Consider the following 17,412-nt stretch of genomic DNA (forward strand, 5'->3'; position numbering starts at 1 on the left):
TCCTGGTCTGCTTGGATCTTTTCTCACAACCATAAAGAAAAGAGGATAGTTTAATGACATTTGAAACCATAGAAAACATGTTCTTTTCCTACATTTCATCAATGTATTTTCTTCTTAAAAGATCAAATAACAAAAGAACAATTCCTAAATACCTGTCGTTTCCTCTTTCCTTTGTAGGAAACTTTGATCCAAAAGCCATCAATAATTTTTATGACCACATAGAACCTGGCCCAGTTGTACCACCGAAGCCATCTAAAAAAGGTGAGTGGAGGTCATAGCACGAATACTGTAGAAGTTGAATAGATTTCTGAAGAAGTTTCTATTTGAACTATTCACTAGAGTATGTTCCTCATAAAGTTATCTATATTAATATGACAGTAGTAAAATAGTCCCCAAACTTTAATTTTTTTTACTAAACATTGAAAGTGATGTTAGGATTATTGTAAGACATAATAGTGATTTTTTTTATCATAATAAAAACTATACTCCTGAAAGAAAATTGTTCTAGAACAATGAGGATCTTGAAAAATCCTCAGTAGACTTTGTACATAAGAATTCTTTTGCTGCTTGATAAACAGGGTGTAAGCTGGAGTGATGGGGACATGAGTGTTTTGTCATCAAGAACAAAGCAAGTCCTAAGTTGTTTTCAGTATCTTACAGTAAGTGTAGATTGGAAGGTGTGGATTGATCACTCATTTTCACCCATATACTTACAGGCCTTATTGTTTTATGTTCTCAATATACAGCTAATGTTTAAAGTTCATATTTTAATCCTTTTTCATTAAGCAGTTCAAGACAGTTTGGTTATGAAGACATATTGAATAGTAGAGAGTGCATAAATTGTAGTTCATTTATAGATGGCAGCTTAGGAGTTGGTCTTTTTATTGTTTTATACTACTGTGGATGTTTCATCTGACCTACATTTGAAATAGTATAGTGATTTCTAAAAATGACTCAAAATGAGTTTTAGTGGATAACTGCCAAGTACTAAATTTGGCACTGTGGCAATGTTACATGTAGTTTCAAGCTGAAAGCCTCTAGATTATATATCATTGATCACTTTTAGCCTTTTAGGTTCATAAAATACACATCTTTAAACTTGATTTTGCCTTAGTACCTTCTAAGGTGATTTTTCTTACAGATAGCCTAGCAGATGAGCTACAGTTAAATGACTCAAGAGCTGGCATAGAATAACTGACTAAATTCATAAGAAATGACCAAAAATCCGAGCAGTCGACCACATGTAAATCTTGAAATTTCTTGAATAGTGGCATCTCCAAGGAGCTAGATACAAAGCCATAAGTTCCCCTGTTCAAGGACAATGAACTATCTATCATCTTGGTACTAGGAATGAGGCTAGGGCTTTACATATACTAAGAAGACCCTTAGCTGAGTCGTTCTGGCCCCTAATTGTTAGGTACTTGGAAGGAAATTTGATGTTTGTTTTTGGTAGTGGAATTCTATATCAAAGTAGAGAAAAATGAAACAAAATTAGTAAACTTCAAGGTAGACTGATGTACAGAGACGAAAAAAATGCAGGATACCATGAATAGAAATAAAAGATGGGTTATCCATTATAAATGGTAATAAAGGCATGTGACTAATAGCTTAGTCAGGTCAGTAAACTGTGTAACCTAGATAAACACATTTCTTGAAAAATAAAAGTATAAAAGGCCAGATTTTTTAAATAGGTGAAAGGAAATGTTAATAGCTGTTCATATTATATTAAAACTGAGTACATTGTTAAAAAAAAGTTCCATGAACATAGTTTCAGAACAACATTCTGCTAGTCGGCGAGTTCTTCTAAATATTTTAAAAAGATAGGAAACAATTTTGAACATAATTTAAAAAAAATAAGAAAAGGGAAGAGTGTTTCACATTTGTTTCCCTAACCTTGCAAATGAATCCTAACTCTCCAGCCCCTGTTCACTACATTCTCCAGCCAAGCAGTGTGTTTGCTAATGTTGATGGACTTATCACCCTCTGTATCCAAAGCCTGATTCATCTTAGGACTCTTTGTTGCATTTTATCTGAAGCTAGCAGAGCCTGATTCCAAAACCTTACCCATAAAGATCCTATTAACCCATTCCTACAGAAGGAAAAGTGACAAATGCATGTAAAGGGCTCTGCTCCTCGGCCAGCTCACTGCAAATGAAACTCACTAATGCTGATGGGGGGAATCTTTGAAGTCATAATGAGTCCAGTTTTCAGCAATTTCTTAAATAGTCACCAAATGCATAATTGTACATAAATGTATGATCCTATTATTACTCCTGCCCCAAGGAATTTATACCCAACATGCAAAGTCTTACCTATCCTTATGAATAAGTTTCTACTTTAAAAATTTAATTGAGCCAGGGAGTGACGGTGTGTGCCTTTAATCCCATCACTTAGGAGGCAGAGGCAGGCAGATTTCTGAGTTTCAGGCCAGCCGGGGCTACACAGAGAAACCCTGTCTCAAAAAAAAATTTCATTGAGATGAGCTTAAAGTATAACTTGCATATTATTGGTGAGAGTGTAAAATGGTACTATTATTTGCCAAGTTATTTTAAGCCTTTAATCACAGATTAGTAAAAAGCTTTTGAGTTTGAAATCAGATATATTTTCTGTTAAGCACTTTATTCCATTTTGAAGATGGTCTCATAAACTATGCTACCTACTAGGTTTACAGATATGCAACCCCACACCTAGCATCATTTTTCTAAAAACACTTCTAAAATTAGTGCAAATTGGCTTGCAATACTGTTTGCTTAAAAACAAAACAGTAAACTGCTTGTATGCTGCAAATCTAAGTAGACTCTATAATACTATCTGAGTGATGAGTGGGCTAGAGAATTAGAGGACAAAGGAAGAGAGGCAACAGAAACCTTTGGGATTGGCATGTGCAGTTAATAAGCAACATAAGTCTTGAGGTAACTCAGCAAATCTTCCTGTATCCTCATTGCAAGAACAGTGAATGACCTGGGTGTCATGTGACCTGAACAGTGGCCTAGCTCACTGTCTTCAGATCTAATCTGTGTACCACAGAGAGGTGATCTATTCAAATCCTGACCTGTGTACTTTCCAAGATGTTCGTGTGAGTCAGTGAAATGAAGGCATGTACCTTTCAAGTCTAAGACAGAGCTCCAGCATTTTCTTTGCAGCCTAAGGAAACAGTTACTCTGGTCTTTCTTATTGTGCTATTAGAATTCCAGTTAAGCTTAACCACCATCCTTAGAACCCTGGGGCAGCGCTTTCCAAAGGTGGACTTTACTGAGAGATCAGATACAGTCAGGACTGATTAGAAAATGCAAGGTCATTCTTTTGCTCTTTAAGGTAAACAATATGTAGTGTGCTAGTCATTATTATCTAATACAAGGGTTGCTCACTAATAAACTGTAAATTCATAACAAATACGAACAGTATTGTAACATGAAGTTGAAATTCCTGAAATGTGTGGGGAGCCCACGTTTGTAACTACATAGTATTCTTTTGAGTTGCTTCCATTTTTCAAGAACTAATGTTTTCTATGAATTCTAGTGTGTTCTCTGCCTCCTAAATGCTGGGATTACAACAGTGTACTACTGTCGTCATTACCGTTATCTCTGTTGTCTTCTTCCTTCCTCTTTATTCTTCCTTCTTATTTCTTCATCTTCTTTCTTTCTTCATCTTCTTTTTATTTTTAATTGTTGGTCCTTTGAGACAGGTTCCCACATAACCCAGACATTCAACTTGTGTGTGTGTGTATGTATGTATATATTTAGTTGCTGTCACTGACTTTTTACTCCAAGTATATTTTTCCGCCACGACTCACTATTTGAGATGAGTGTTTGGTGTAGCTTGTAAAGAAGCATTCATTATGTTTATATTAACCTCAGAGACAAAGGAAAGCTCCTGTGAAGGCAGGAAGGGTAAATTCTCTCAGCTGAGTGAGTAGCAGGAACGGTCCTTGGGAGCGCAGTCTTCCTGACAGATGATGCTGTCCCCTCTCAGTACTTTTGCCTTTTCTTCTGCAGACTCCTCAGACTCCTGTGCAATTGAGAGAAAAGCCCGAAGAATTAGTGTGACTTCCAAAGCGCCAGTAGATATCCATGACGCCCAGGCAGCAGCTGCAGATGGTTTGTACCTGTGTCCCTGGGGTGTGTTAACCCATCCAAGTTAGCATAACTAGAGCCTGCCTTCAGGTTTCCCTTTGAAGATTACAGTTCATGTGCATATGCTAAGTGTTTAGTAGATCCTCAGTGCTTGCTAAAGATTGTTTTAAAAGATATTTTTCTTAATTTCTTCATGCTTTATATGCACACCTTGATTTGCATATAGCCACATATAGCTCATGTTCAGCAGCTATATCTGAACACCTTATTGGAAAGGCCAGCTCTCTAGAAGTAGAATGTAGAAAGCAAGACAAAGTACTTTTCAAATGAGTTGCAATTTCTGGATTTGATAAAGCTTTTCACACAAGTGTCTAAGACTTCTTTAGCTTGGTCTGCTGCCATCCAATTGAAAGCAGGTCTCTAAAATAGTATATGTTATACTGGATTACTATTATAGTATACATAATAATAGCTAAACCACCCTTATTTTGCAAATGAAAAGGCACCATGATAAGAAGAAACAAGATACATGGAAGTACCTTGTACATTTTTTCTTTTATCATTAGAATATGTTTGTAAAAGTAACTTTTTCATTTACCATTGAAACCCTTTCTATTCAGTATTTTTAATTGTGTGCCTTTTGAGCACTTTTTGTCTTTTATATTATATTATACAAGCAATATTGATTAAGGTATTTTTGAAGCTTTTCATTTTTATGAAAATATAAACTATTATATAACTGGAAACCTAATTTAGCCCTTTATACAGTTTTTAGTGTATGGGCTACAAAATAGTGTTTCCTGCACACCCTTTGATCTGGATAGAAATACTCCTTTTTGAATAAATATTTTCTACAAGGTGGTCTGCAAACTGCTTTTAAGTGTGCTATAAAAAAGATTGTTCATGCAAATCAAAGTAAATATTCTAAAATAGTACTTTGAAATGAATTGAATAGATTTTTATACTCACAAAGTTGTTTGGTCATTTACCTCATAGTGATTCATGACTTCAAATTAAGTCAGCATGATATTTAACAGGGAATAGAGTCATCAATAAGAGTCATCAGATAGACTGAATTGACCTAAGAATGTAAGAACAGTTTTGATTTGTTAACCTTAAAAGTCAACTGTCCTAAGGGTAAAATTGTGCATTGTGGAGCCAGTCTATAAAAACAACTCTAAAGCAGTAATTTATATCTAGTAAGATGGCTAAAGGTGGCAAATGAAACAAGTCTAGCTCTCCTGTTTGTGGTTACAGGAACCCCCCTAGAGAACACTTGAAACCCTTTTCCCCAGTGAGCTTTCTTCTGAATAGGGAATCTTCCAACAAAGCAGAGTTGCCAGATGAATTCTAGGAGTACAGCCCTTTTAAGCCTAAGACCAGAGAGAATTAAGACCTAACAGGAATACAAGTTTTGAGTTTTTATTTCCATGTGAAAGGCTTGCTTTCTTAAACTGCTAGTTTGATGTACCTGGTAACACAGACTTGAGTCTATATTTTATATTTCACTCCTTTGTAAAATTGGATTTTGATATTGCCAGGTATAGGCAGTTTTCAAAAAGTAATATATGCACAACTTTTTTGGCAAGGGGGAATAACTTTGAGAACAAAAGAAACATGTATATAGAATGATTCTTAGCTTTATAACTAGCTGTAGAGTCGTCTTTTTTCACTCTTCTGGGAACACCTTTGTTTTGAATTTTACCTGCCATTGATGGAGCATTAATATAAAACACACATGTCTTCCTGGAAGCAGATGTCCTATAGAAGAGATATCTATTTACTAGTCTATGGCAGAGAGGAAAGTCAGAGAGAGTTCTCTGAATATGCTGTCACATACATCTCAATGTTTTACCCCTATTTGGCTGGAATATAGCTTAATTATCTATTCTTTATGGGTAATAAACTAGAAAGGTCATCTAATTCTGGACCTCTCTTCTTAGAGCACAAAAATCAATGTGTTTAGAACAAAGTGGAGCATGTATCTAGCTTCTGTGCAGCTATGGTTTTCCAGTGGTATGGTTACTAATTAGCTTATTCAATGGGTAAGATAGGGAGTCCTTCCTTTGTTTTGTGGTAGTTTGTCATTTCAGTTTTGGTCAGTTTGTGTGTTGCTTGGAGAAACAGTTGATCTAGCTTCCTTTCTTTTAAATCCCCTCTTTCCTCAGAACATTTAAGTATCTGCAAACAGAGTGCTCGGACACAACCCCGAGATGAGGATTATGAAGGGGCTCCGTGGAATTGTGACAGCTGTACCTTTCTCAACCACCCTGCACTGAATCGCTGTGAGCAGTGTGAGATGCCACGGTACACTTGAATTCAGAAGAGTTGACACCAGGTTGAGAGTGAAACTTTGAGCACTCACCAAAAGAAAAGGAAACTTTGGGATTGTGTTCATCTGCCCAGCCTTTTCATTTCTTGATTGCACAGGGGGAGGTGGGGGAATGGTGCCCTGGCTCAGGAAAGGAAAAGTGGGGAGGTCTTTCTTTTTTCCTTTCTTAACTCATTACAGAGTGAGAGGTAGAAGGGGATACTTGAATTCACTCCTGTAAGAATGTACACAGAGATGTTAAGGGCTCTTCTATGGAATCCAAATTGTTACAGTTACTGCTGAGTGGCTCTTCATTTCTAAAGGTGAACTTTGGATTATGGTAGGACATGTTACAGTTTATGCAGACAAACTGTGAATTCCAGAGCAGACTTACTTGGTCACAGCTCTCTGGAAACCAAGGCTCCCTGTGCCTCTTCCTGCTGCTTCCTGTGAAGAGATGGACAGGAAAAAGCACCCAGGATATGCTTTATTTTCTTTTGTGCAAAATAATGAGTTTATTTGTAATTGCTGCTTTTTTCAGGGGTAATTTCAAACACACATTCATACGCAGACAGGATACTTTTAAAATGTGATTTGTAGTAGTCAGGAATTAGGCATATTGTGCCCTTTGTGAGGAAGTACAATCAGAGGTAGTATTATCTCTTTTGCTTGAACAATGGTTCATCAAGCTGCATTGACACTGGTAACTAAGACCTACTTATACCACATAAATTATTGTATATTTTCTTAGGTTATTGATTTTGAAAGTAATGAAGTATGGTTTTATAAAATGCCATTCTCATAAAACTGTGCTTTGCCAGTAGCACACTGAATGTATGCCAAATGCAAGTCCATTCCAAAACCATTGGAAATTCTAAGCTCAGTTGTGGTTCTTAAGAAATGCTTGCAGTATACAGGGCCCCCTACTTCTGGTTTGTAATGAATACATGATGTTTACAGCACAGAAAATACTTTGTGCCGTAGTCCTAATTTAGCTGAAAAAAAATCAATATGAGCTATTTATTTGCACATTTGTTAACTAGCCAATGAGAGGGAAAGCGAAGTTGGCCAACATCATAAAGTTGCATTAATGAAGGAGTGAGACGAGACTACTCAAGAAATACCATTGGGCTGGGGATATATAGCTCAGTGGAAGCACGGTAGCCTGGCATTAACAAGGTGCTATAGGTGGAAAAGAAAAAAACTACTGTCAAAAGAATGATGTATACAGGGAGTTTGAATTTTTTTTTTTAGTTGAATAGACAGATCATACTGAATTTCAACAGTTCAGGGAATACTAAAGCACTACTTATGAAACAATGCAGGTGTGGATACACTGAAAAAGATAACAAATCAGGCCACTTGCTGTGATGTATAATGAGAAAATTAATGATAGTATATTTAAGTAGGTTCTTTGCCTTAAATTTCCTTCTTGGTTCAGAATTGAATTTTGGAATTTTTCCCCATTCCAGTGAACATAGACAGCAATAAAATTGCTAGGTTTCTCCATCCTGAAGAATTTCACCTGAGGTTATAACCTTAGGAATACTAGGTCTGTCCCCAACTCCTGTATACACAACCACTTTGTACTGTCACTGTATTCTCATTAAGCAGAAATCGCTGCCAGACCTGGAAAAAGAAGCTGCACTCAATAGCATATTGAAACCAAAGGCATAGCTCATTGTAGTTTTCTATCAGTCATAATCTTCTACATCGCATCTAGCCTTCATATGTGGATACACTGAAAAAGATAACAATAATCATGTCTCAAGAAGAGCATGATTATGTAACTATCTCTCACACAACTGCGACAAAACTGTGAAAATCGTAATGGTGGGAAAACAGGCGCAAACCCATGGACTTGGAAAGGGTGAAAGGCTTGTAAGGTGGGTTTCCTGTCGATCCCCAGAAGCAGTCTAGCAGTCCTACTGTTCTTAAAGGTGCCCTTGCCTTTGTGTAGTTTTTGTCTCCCTTAGAGATGGACAACTCCACTTGCTATTATGAGACAAGTTAGGAGGAACATATACACTACTTGACATATCTGACTAAAGGTGTCCCAGTGTTCGTAATAAGATGCTGAAATACCGACAGCATGACACTTGTCAGTTGACCATGAAAGAAGCATGTGTGAAAAGTCTGATGCTTTATTAAAACTATTGCATGAAAACTCACCAAGGTCAATAAGCTGTTAACATACAGTAGATGCATGGTTCAGGCCTTCGATGATGTATCTAGTCACTCATGGCTTTCATCTGCCAGGAAAAAGGAGGCCCCAGTTCATTTGCTTGCTATGGAAGTTAGGTATGAGACATCAGGGGCCATTAAGAAAGCTTTGGACGTGGTAAGGTTTGAATGCCCACATACATTTTATTCAGTTCCTAAAAACAATCAAAACAACTTGACACTGATGAACTTGATACATTTGACTGTATCATATATAGACCCATATATAGACTGCTCCTTATCTATGACCACTTTGAATAAGAATTCATTGAGCCGTCCAGGTGGTTTTGTTTCTTTTTTCCAGAATGTTCTCCTGCTCAGATTGGCATCCATAAGCAGGTGGCATATGGTGGATACTACTATGGAAGTTGCTGGATACTGATGTGGAGGTGTCCATGCCCTTTGGGTCAGTTAGTGTACGCTTATGTTCGTGTGAGAGGCTTGCTTTCTTAAACTGCTAGTTTGATGTACTGATAAGGCAGACCTGACTCTACATTTTACATTTCTTTTTGTAAACTGGGTCTTTAGAAAGCATGTTAGCCATTGTGTTAAAAGAACATTGTTCCCGTAAAATTTAGAGGTCTTAAAGTTTAAAATGGAAAGAAAGGAGCCACAAACTTCTAAGGATTGTAAAATGTTTGGATTGATTCTGATCTAGTTTGGGAAACAGTGGAGGCAGGGGATATTAAAGAAACAAAAGAAATGCATTGTACAAATATGTAGTTTTAGTGCAGGTTAATGATGGTGGAGGAAAGTGTTGCTAATTTGTTTATTTCCCAGGATGGAATGGGAAGTGTGATATGCAGTTTAATTTTTAAGGAGCTGGTCTCAATTTTAGTACTCTCTAATTATAAAAGAAATCAATGTTTCGTTAAATTTTGTCATTGGTTTGTCACAATTATCTAGGGGTTCATATCCAACTCTCTGTGGCAACTCAATTTTATATAATCTTTTAATTGTTTATGTATTTCTGACAGTATGAAGAGAAAGCATATGAGGCATAGAACTGTCTTTTAGAAATATGGATGATGTATCCTGGAATGTGAAGGTGTCCCTCTAAGATGAAAAATGGAATTATTTTACTGTTGTACCATTGTTAGACCTTGAATGAATCCATGTTGCAGTGTGTGTCTGTATATTTGTAGAGAAAGGGAAATGACAATTGAAAGGTTACTTTAAAATTTTCAAATTGGGCACTGCCTGTGTTGCAGCACTACTGTATCTTTGTTGAGCGACCTAACAGTATTTCCCTGTTGTGAAAGTTAATTCTGATGATGTTTCACATTCACCAGCTTTTTTTCTGTACTATTTGCATCCCCAAATACTTAGTACAAGTAGAATTGTGCATGGCTTGGGCATTCAAAGATAAGCGAGCGATGAGTCAGTCTGAGTTTCTAAAGCCATGAAAACTTGCTTTGAGACTGAATAGTTCTGAGTTATTTACAACAGCACCAATTGTCCAAGTTTCTTTCCCTACTGTAAAAGAATTGATCAGTTTCTTCATTAAAGCAGCAAGAAATTAATTAAATTTGTACATACCATGTCTCTTAGATTTCTGTGTATGTTGTGAAGGACATTATTTTGAGAAGAAATGTACAAAGGCATATTACAAGGCTATGCATGCACCGTCCAAGCAGTACATATTCAGAAAGTCAAAGATTCCTGCAAAATAAATTAATAAACTAAAAACAAGCTCTACATTCTGCATCTTTTCTGTGAACTAACTCTGATTCTAAACACTCAGGTTTCTACATTGCAAGAGCTACTTGGTATCCCTTTATTTTAGAGCATTCAGTAGCTTTAGGTGTGAAGTGAGTATCTTATTAGGTATCCATTAACCCTGACTTGAAAGTTTGGTAAAAGTATGCATACACAAGTTTTATAGGAAGCTTGAAAAATGATAGAGACTCAAATGCTTCATTCTGTTCAGGATTATTTATCAAAGAATGATTCATTTGTTTTTTTCCCCTCACCCAATACCAGATCAGGTATCCCCCACTGCCCCCCCATCCTATTCACTTTCCCTCCCCTTCCTCCCTCCCTCCCGAATTGTGATTGCTTTCTTCTCTCTCCCAAGTGGGACTGAGGCATCGTCCCTTGGGCCTTTAGCTTGTTGAGATTTTTTAGTTCTGTGGACATTATCTTGGGTATTCTGTACTTTGTTTGTTTGTTTGCTTGCTTTTTGGCTCATGTCCACTTATCAGTGAGTACATACCATGCATGTCCTTTTGGGTCTGAGTTACCTCATTCAGGATAATATTCGCAAGTTCCATCCGTTTGACTGCAAAAGTCAGGATGTCCTTGTTCTTAACAGCTGAGTAGTAGCCCATTGTGTAAATGAACATTTTCTGTATCCATTCTTCTGTTGTGGGATATCTAGGTTTTTTCCAGCTTCGGGCTATCACAAATAAGGCCACTATGAACATAGTGGAACACACACCCCTGTGGGTGCATTTTCTGGGTATATTCTCAAGAGTGGTATTGCTGGATCTTTGGGTAGATCTATTTTCAATTTTCTTAGAAACCACCAACTGATTTCCAGAGTGGTTGGTTGTACCAGTTTGCAATCCCACCAGCAATGGAGGAGTGTTCCTCTGTTCCTTTTTCTCCACATTCTCTCCAACATGTGTTGTCACTCAGCTATTAAAAACAGTGAATTTATGAAATTCTTAGGCAAATGGATGGATCTGGAGAATATCATCCTGAGGTTTTAATTTTACCCATTCTGATTGGTGTAAGGTGGAATCTCAGGGTTATTTTGATCGTTTCTCTGATCGCTAAGGACTTTGAACATTTCTTTTTTTATTAGATATTTTCTTCATTTACATTTCAAATGCTATCCCTAAAGCCCTCTATACCCTCCCCCACCCTGCTTCCTGGCCCTGGCATCCCCCTGTACTGGGGGATATGATCTTCACAAGACCAAGGGCCTCTCCCATTGATGGCTGACTAGGCCATCTTCTGCTACATATGCAACTAGAGTCAAGAGCTCTGGGGGTACAGGTTAGTTCATATTGTTGTTCCACCTATAGGGTTACAGACCCCTTCAGCTCCTTGGGTACTTTCTCTAGCTCCTTCATTAGGGGCCCTGTGTTCCATCCAATAAATGACTGGTTCTTTAGGTGCTTCTCGGCCATTCGATATTCCTCAGTTGTGAATTCTTGGTTTAGTTCTATACTCGAATTTTTTTTAAATTGGGTTGTTTGGGTTTTTTTGGTGATTAAAGTAGCATTTATAACTAGTTTTCAAAGGTAAAAGAGAGGCCCTAAAACATTTGCCTGAAGTCTGCTGAGCTTTCCCATCTTCTGCAGAGAAATCACAGATTATAACCTATGCTTTAAATAAATAAGGGTTGCTCTATGTCTGATTTTTAAAAAACAAAAAAAATATTAAAATTACAAACATAAAGAACAGTTCTGTAAGGATACCCCATTTGTTCATCAGTCTCCTGCCAAAATTCTCAAGTCTAGCAGTTCATTTGTAAATATACTAAGCTAAGCACATTGTGCTCATGGTATTTTAAATATTGAATACCCAATGTTGAATTCCCTCAATAGGTATTAGACTTTTTAAGCTTTCCTAAATTACAATATAAATAGAACACTTGAAATACATAGCTCTTAAGTCTTTTTGCATACACACAAAAATGAATTTCCATATTCTTCCTCTCCTTCACTGTTATAAACCATTTATTAGCCAGAATGTTTTCATAAGGACAGGAGCTATTTAGTTAAGCTATAGCACATCTTACAGATAATGCATAGGGAGAACATGGCATCCCATCCCTTAAAGAGGCTAAGACAAGAAAGAGAAAAAGCCTGGACTAGAATACTGGGACACTCCCCAAGAGTCTATGTAAATATTTTTATTCCTCCATTTTCCATATCCCAGGTTATCATTTAAATGTCTTATTCTGAAATAGTTAATTCAAATCCTTGCTTACCACACTGTTGGTTTTCTGTGGTACTCATTTTTTTGTAGTAACATTCCTGAGGACTATATTACCCAATTGTCTTCTACTACTAGCCAGGGTCTAGGGGTCTATCTCACTAGTAGAACAAAAATACCATGTGTAAGCTCATAGGTTTGATGCTCACCGTCACAAGAAAATCAGATTCTGACCAGTTTAGTTTCCATATGTAAGGTTAGGGGATAAATTGTGTGTGTGTCGGGGGGGGGGGGGGTGTATTGGGAGATGCCCAGTGTTTGTTTCCCAACTGCACTGCCCTCAGAAACTGTAAGCTGGATGTGGAGGATCAAAGGAAACAGTGTTTGTTTCTTTTGTTTTCAATAATTTGTATATTCACTTTCTACATTCCAAGTAGCAGCCCCCTCCCTCCTCTCCTCCCAGTGCCACCCTCACGAGTCCCTCCCCCACTATCCCTTCCCCTTCTCCTCTGAGAAGGGCAAAGCCCCTTCTTGGGCACCCACCTGCACTGGAACATCAAGTGTTAGCAGGGCTAAGTGAATGTTCTCCCACTGAGGCCTGACCAGGAAGTCCAGCTAGGAGAAGGGGATCCAGTGTCAGGCAGCAGAGTCAGAGACAGCCCCTACTCCAGTTGTTAGGGGACCCACATGAAGCCCAAGCAGTGTGTTCTTTATGACTTTCTGGTCACATGGCAGTGTTCTGATAATTCTATTCCTTGATGAGAACTGGTAGCTGGAACGTGAAAAAAACTTCTGAACATGGCAGGACTGCTACACTAATGAGCTCACAGCGACTGTGGTTGCCTGCACAAGATCAAAGCCAGTCAGCATTCCACTGTGGAGGGAGAAGGGGCTTATGAGTTACTGACGGCTGCTTGGAGAAATAAAAGTCAAATTTCTTTTAAGCGTATGGCCTCCGGTAATTTGGCCATACCCCGGTAGATGGCCATGTGCCCATTTGTATGTAGACAGTGCAAATGGGACTTGGTGGGAATATGTGTATGTGCATAGAAAGGGATGGGGGATGATGGAAAAGGGACAAGTAGATGGATTTGGGAGGAGGGAGGAGTTGGGACTAAGTAAGAAATGAATGTGATCAAAATACTGAAAAGCAGCTTCAGTATCCTTACCCTGCCTCAACCCTACCACATGAGTTTGTATATCTGTATAAAATCTAAAAACTACTATGTGCCTTGTTCCCCTCTCCCTCCTGACTCCTTCCTCTCCCACTTCTCCATCTCCTCCATCTCTTCTCTCTTCCCTCCCTCTCTTTCCTCCCCACACACCATTCAGGTCTGAAGCCTACAGCATTTCATGGAAAGATTATCATTTAATTTTTAAAAAAATGACACAAAACTTACAAATTAAGTTTTGAGTACAGGGCTTTGAAAGGCATCAGGTAGGTTAAGGGCCTGAGCTTAGTTCATAAGCTTCATGGCAAATCTTCCTTCTACACTGGATATGGATCTTACCACCTAGGTGAAATAATTCCCTTACAGTTTAAAAATGATATACAATTCATACATGATATTACATATTTTCTACATGTTAGCATTTATTTGCAAGCTATCCTCCATATGTTTTTGCAAACCATTTTTGTTATCAACATTTTAATCAGAAAATGTATCCTTTGGATATACTTATATACCCTAGTTTTTCAAATTGGCATATAGAAATTAAGTATGTGACTTGGAATCTATCCATTCACATGTTGCAGTTTTCCACTTTAAAAAAACAACAAAACTGGTTTTGTAAAAAAGCCAAAAAGAATATCAAAACACACTGAGATTCTCAAATAGTTAATGAAAATATTTTAAGAACAGAACTGATGGGTGGCCATGGTGCCTCAGACTTGGCTGTTTTCTCAGCACTTAGGAGAGGATCTTAAGTTTGTAACCAGCCTGGTATACGGTGAGGCACACTGTGTGAAAGAAAAACTACAAGTGCAAATGGCTGGGCATATGGATATGCAAGCATGGTGTGATAATACACATTGCTAAAGATATTAACATATATAATAAACCGGGCATGGAGTATCAAGCCTATAACGCCATCACTCAGGAGGCTGAGGCAGGATCAAGGTTAGGCCAGCCTGTGCATACCAAGAACTTGTCTCTGGAAAACAAAACCTTCCCAACATTTACAGCCACTTTTAAATCCCATTTCTCAGTTCTGTTTTGTTTTAAGGCAACAGTAATGGTACATTGGTCTGGTGCATGATTCAGGAAATATCTCAAAGTATTGGAGAAGAGCAGGAAACAGCACTCTGCCCTATAGACACTATCTGACAATGAATTAAATGGCTTCACATGGCAAAGACTGATTTCAAAGTCATGATTTCATCTTTTCTTCTCAAGTTCCACTATCAGAACTAATACAAACATTTTTCAAGATTGAAAATAGGGAATAGTGCCCTCCAGGGATCAGAAATGGCAGGAGGCAGATGGGGATCTATTGAGACAATTATCTGCCAGGGCCAGCCAAGCTCTTGCTCTACCCATCAATGAAGTCCATGCAAAGCAGGTCCACAACAGGGCTCATGCTGAGCCCAACCCTGAGCAGCAAGCCAAAGAAATGTGAGAACTGGACAAGAAGTGGATTGAAGCATTTGCTTTTTTATTCATATTTTTATTGAATATTTATTTACATTTCATGTTATCCCCCTTACTGGTTTCCTCTCCAGAAACCCCCTATCCAATCCCCCTCCCCCTGCTTCTATGAGGGTGCTCCCCCACCCACCCAACTCCTGCCTCCCCGCCCTGGCATTCCCCTACACTGGAGCATAGAGCCTTCACAAGACCAAGGGCCTCTCCAAGACCAAGGGCCTCTCCTCCCATTGATTCACAACAAGGCCATCTTCTGCTACATATGCAGCTGGAGCCATGGGTTGCTCCATGAGCAAGAAAGCAAATGCACGTGGAGCATTTGCTTTCTTGCTCTTTTGGCACCAGCACTCACTAAAAAGAGAGGCACATAGGAAAACTCGTTTCCCAACTTGTTGAGTGGCATAAGGCACCAGGTCACTGTAAGCTTCCACCATGAACAGAGGGAAAACCTGCATGGCCGGCTGAGTATTCCAGCATTCCCCACTTTTGCTGCTTATCAAGAGGTAAAAAGAAACATAGCACTCAGCAAAACAATGAGCTTGCCAGTCTTTCTAATAACCAAATAATTTCCAACCAAGAAAAGTAAAACTATAGAAGGGTAAAACTATTTTCATCCAAAAAAAAAAAAAAAAAAAAAAAGAGAGAGAGAGAGAAAGAAAGAAAGAGCTGGGCATGGTGGCGCATGCCTTTAATCCCAGCACTTGGGAGGCAGAGGCAGGCGGATTTCTGAGTTCAAGGCCAGCCTGGTCTACACAGTGAGTTCCAGGACAGCCAGGGCTATACAGAGAAACCCTGTCTCAAAACAAAACAAAACAAAACAAAAACCTATTTTCATTTTAGTTAGACATTACAGGATATGACCAGTGTGACCCAGGCGTCATTTATAATTTTCTCTTGTGAGACAGTGTCTCATATAGAGCACAGTGCCCTACAACTTACTATATACCCGAAGATGACCTTGGACACTTCATTCACTTGCTTTTGATGGCCCTGGGCTGAAATTTCAGGTGTTCTTCCTGCGCCATGTGTGCAATCCTAAACACGGAATCCAGGTCTTACTTCATGCTTGGCAAGCCCTCTACCACTGAACTGCATTCCTGGCACGTCTAAAAACTGTCAGTCAGCAAATGTGGGGGCTGGGGGTAAGGGAACAAGGAATAAACTTTCTAAAAATAGAGTCTTTATTCCAAACAACTTGAGTCAATATTGTATTCCTCAAAAAGGAAAAGACAGATAAGATAGCATTCAAATAAAAATAAAAGTGATTTTCTTTACTTGCTTGTAGAGTGCAAATACAAAAGAAGTGAAGCAGCGTAAACAACAGACTAGATGGATAAAGAGGAGCTGACATATGAGAAACAAAATTGTAGGACTCAGGAGATTGCTCAGTGGCTAAACTGGGGACTTAGTTTGGATGCCCAGCAACTATATAGAAAGCCTGGTATGATAGCATGCAACTGTAACCCTATTACTAGGGGACAGAAACAGGCAAATGGCAGGGAACTTACTAGACAGACAGTCTAACTGAAATGGTTACCAGGTACTGTGGAAGACTCTTTGTCTCAAAAATTAAGCTGTAGAGCAACTGAGGGAAACATCCTCAGTCAGGGTCTCTGTCCTTCATCTCTCTCTCTCTCTCTCTCTCTCTCTCTCTCTCTCTCTCTCTCTCTCTCTCTCTCTCTCTGTCTGTCTCTGTGTGTGTGTGTGTGTGCCTCTGTCTCTCTGTCTCTGTGTGTGCCTCTGTCTCTCTCTGTCTCTGTGTGTGTGTGTGTGTGTGCCTCTGTCTCTCTCTGTCTGTGTGTGTGTGTGTGTGCCTCTGTCTCTCTCTGTCTCTCTGTGTGTGTGTCTTTCTCTGTCTCTGTGTGTGTCTGTGTCTGTCTCTGTCTCTGTGTGTGTCTGTCTCTCTCTCTCTCTCTCTGTCTCTCTCTCTCTGTCTCTCTCTCTCTGTGTGTGCCTCTGTCTCTCTCTGTCTCTCTGTGTGTGTCTGTCTCTGTCTCTGTCTCTGTCTCTCTCTCTCTCTCTCTCTCTCTGTGTGTGTGTGTGTGCCTCTGTCTCTCTCTATCTCTCTGTGTGTGTCTGTCTCTGTCTTTCTCTGTCTCTCTGTCTCTCTCTCTGTGTGTGTGTGTGTGTGCCTCTGTCTCTCTCTGTCTCTCTGTGTGTGTCTCTCTCACACACACACACAGACACACACACACATACACACAAACTCTGTTCAGGAAATTAAATAAGGAACACCAGGAGGAACAGAGCAATATGCAATTCCAAAACACAA

The 17,412-nt window shown here is 38.8% G+C and overlaps 1 protein-coding gene across 9 annotated transcripts in view; it reads left to right on the top strand.

The window, feature by feature from the left end:
• Positions 1-10,305, top strand: part of Tab3 (TGF-beta activated kinase 1/MAP3K7 binding protein 3) — a 60,616-nt gene extending 50,311 nt beyond the window's left edge. For 7 of the 9 annotated variants that reach the window (XR_003953021.1, XM_030251478.1, XM_030251476.1 and 4 more), the window contains 3 exons: positions 178-261; positions 3,996-4,097; positions 6,242-10,305. Coding sequence is in view for 8 of the 9 variants with exons in the window: in XM_030251478.1 (XP_030107338.1) it covers positions 178-261; positions 3,996-4,097; positions 6,242-6,390 (335 nt within the window). In the remaining variant the exon portion in view is untranslated. The remainder of the gene's footprint in view (positions 1-177; positions 262-3,995; positions 4,098-6,241) is intronic. The other 2 variants (XM_006528238.4, XM_006528239.3) reach the window with 1 other exon arrangement.
• Positions 10,306-17,412: the final 7,107 nt, after the last annotated feature.

This window comes from Mus musculus, chromosome X, assembly GCF_000001635.26.
Source record: "Mus musculus strain C57BL/6J chromosome X, GRCm38.p6 C57BL/6J".
Lineage (NCBI taxonomy): Eukaryota > Metazoa > Chordata > Mammalia > Rodentia > Muridae > Mus > Mus musculus.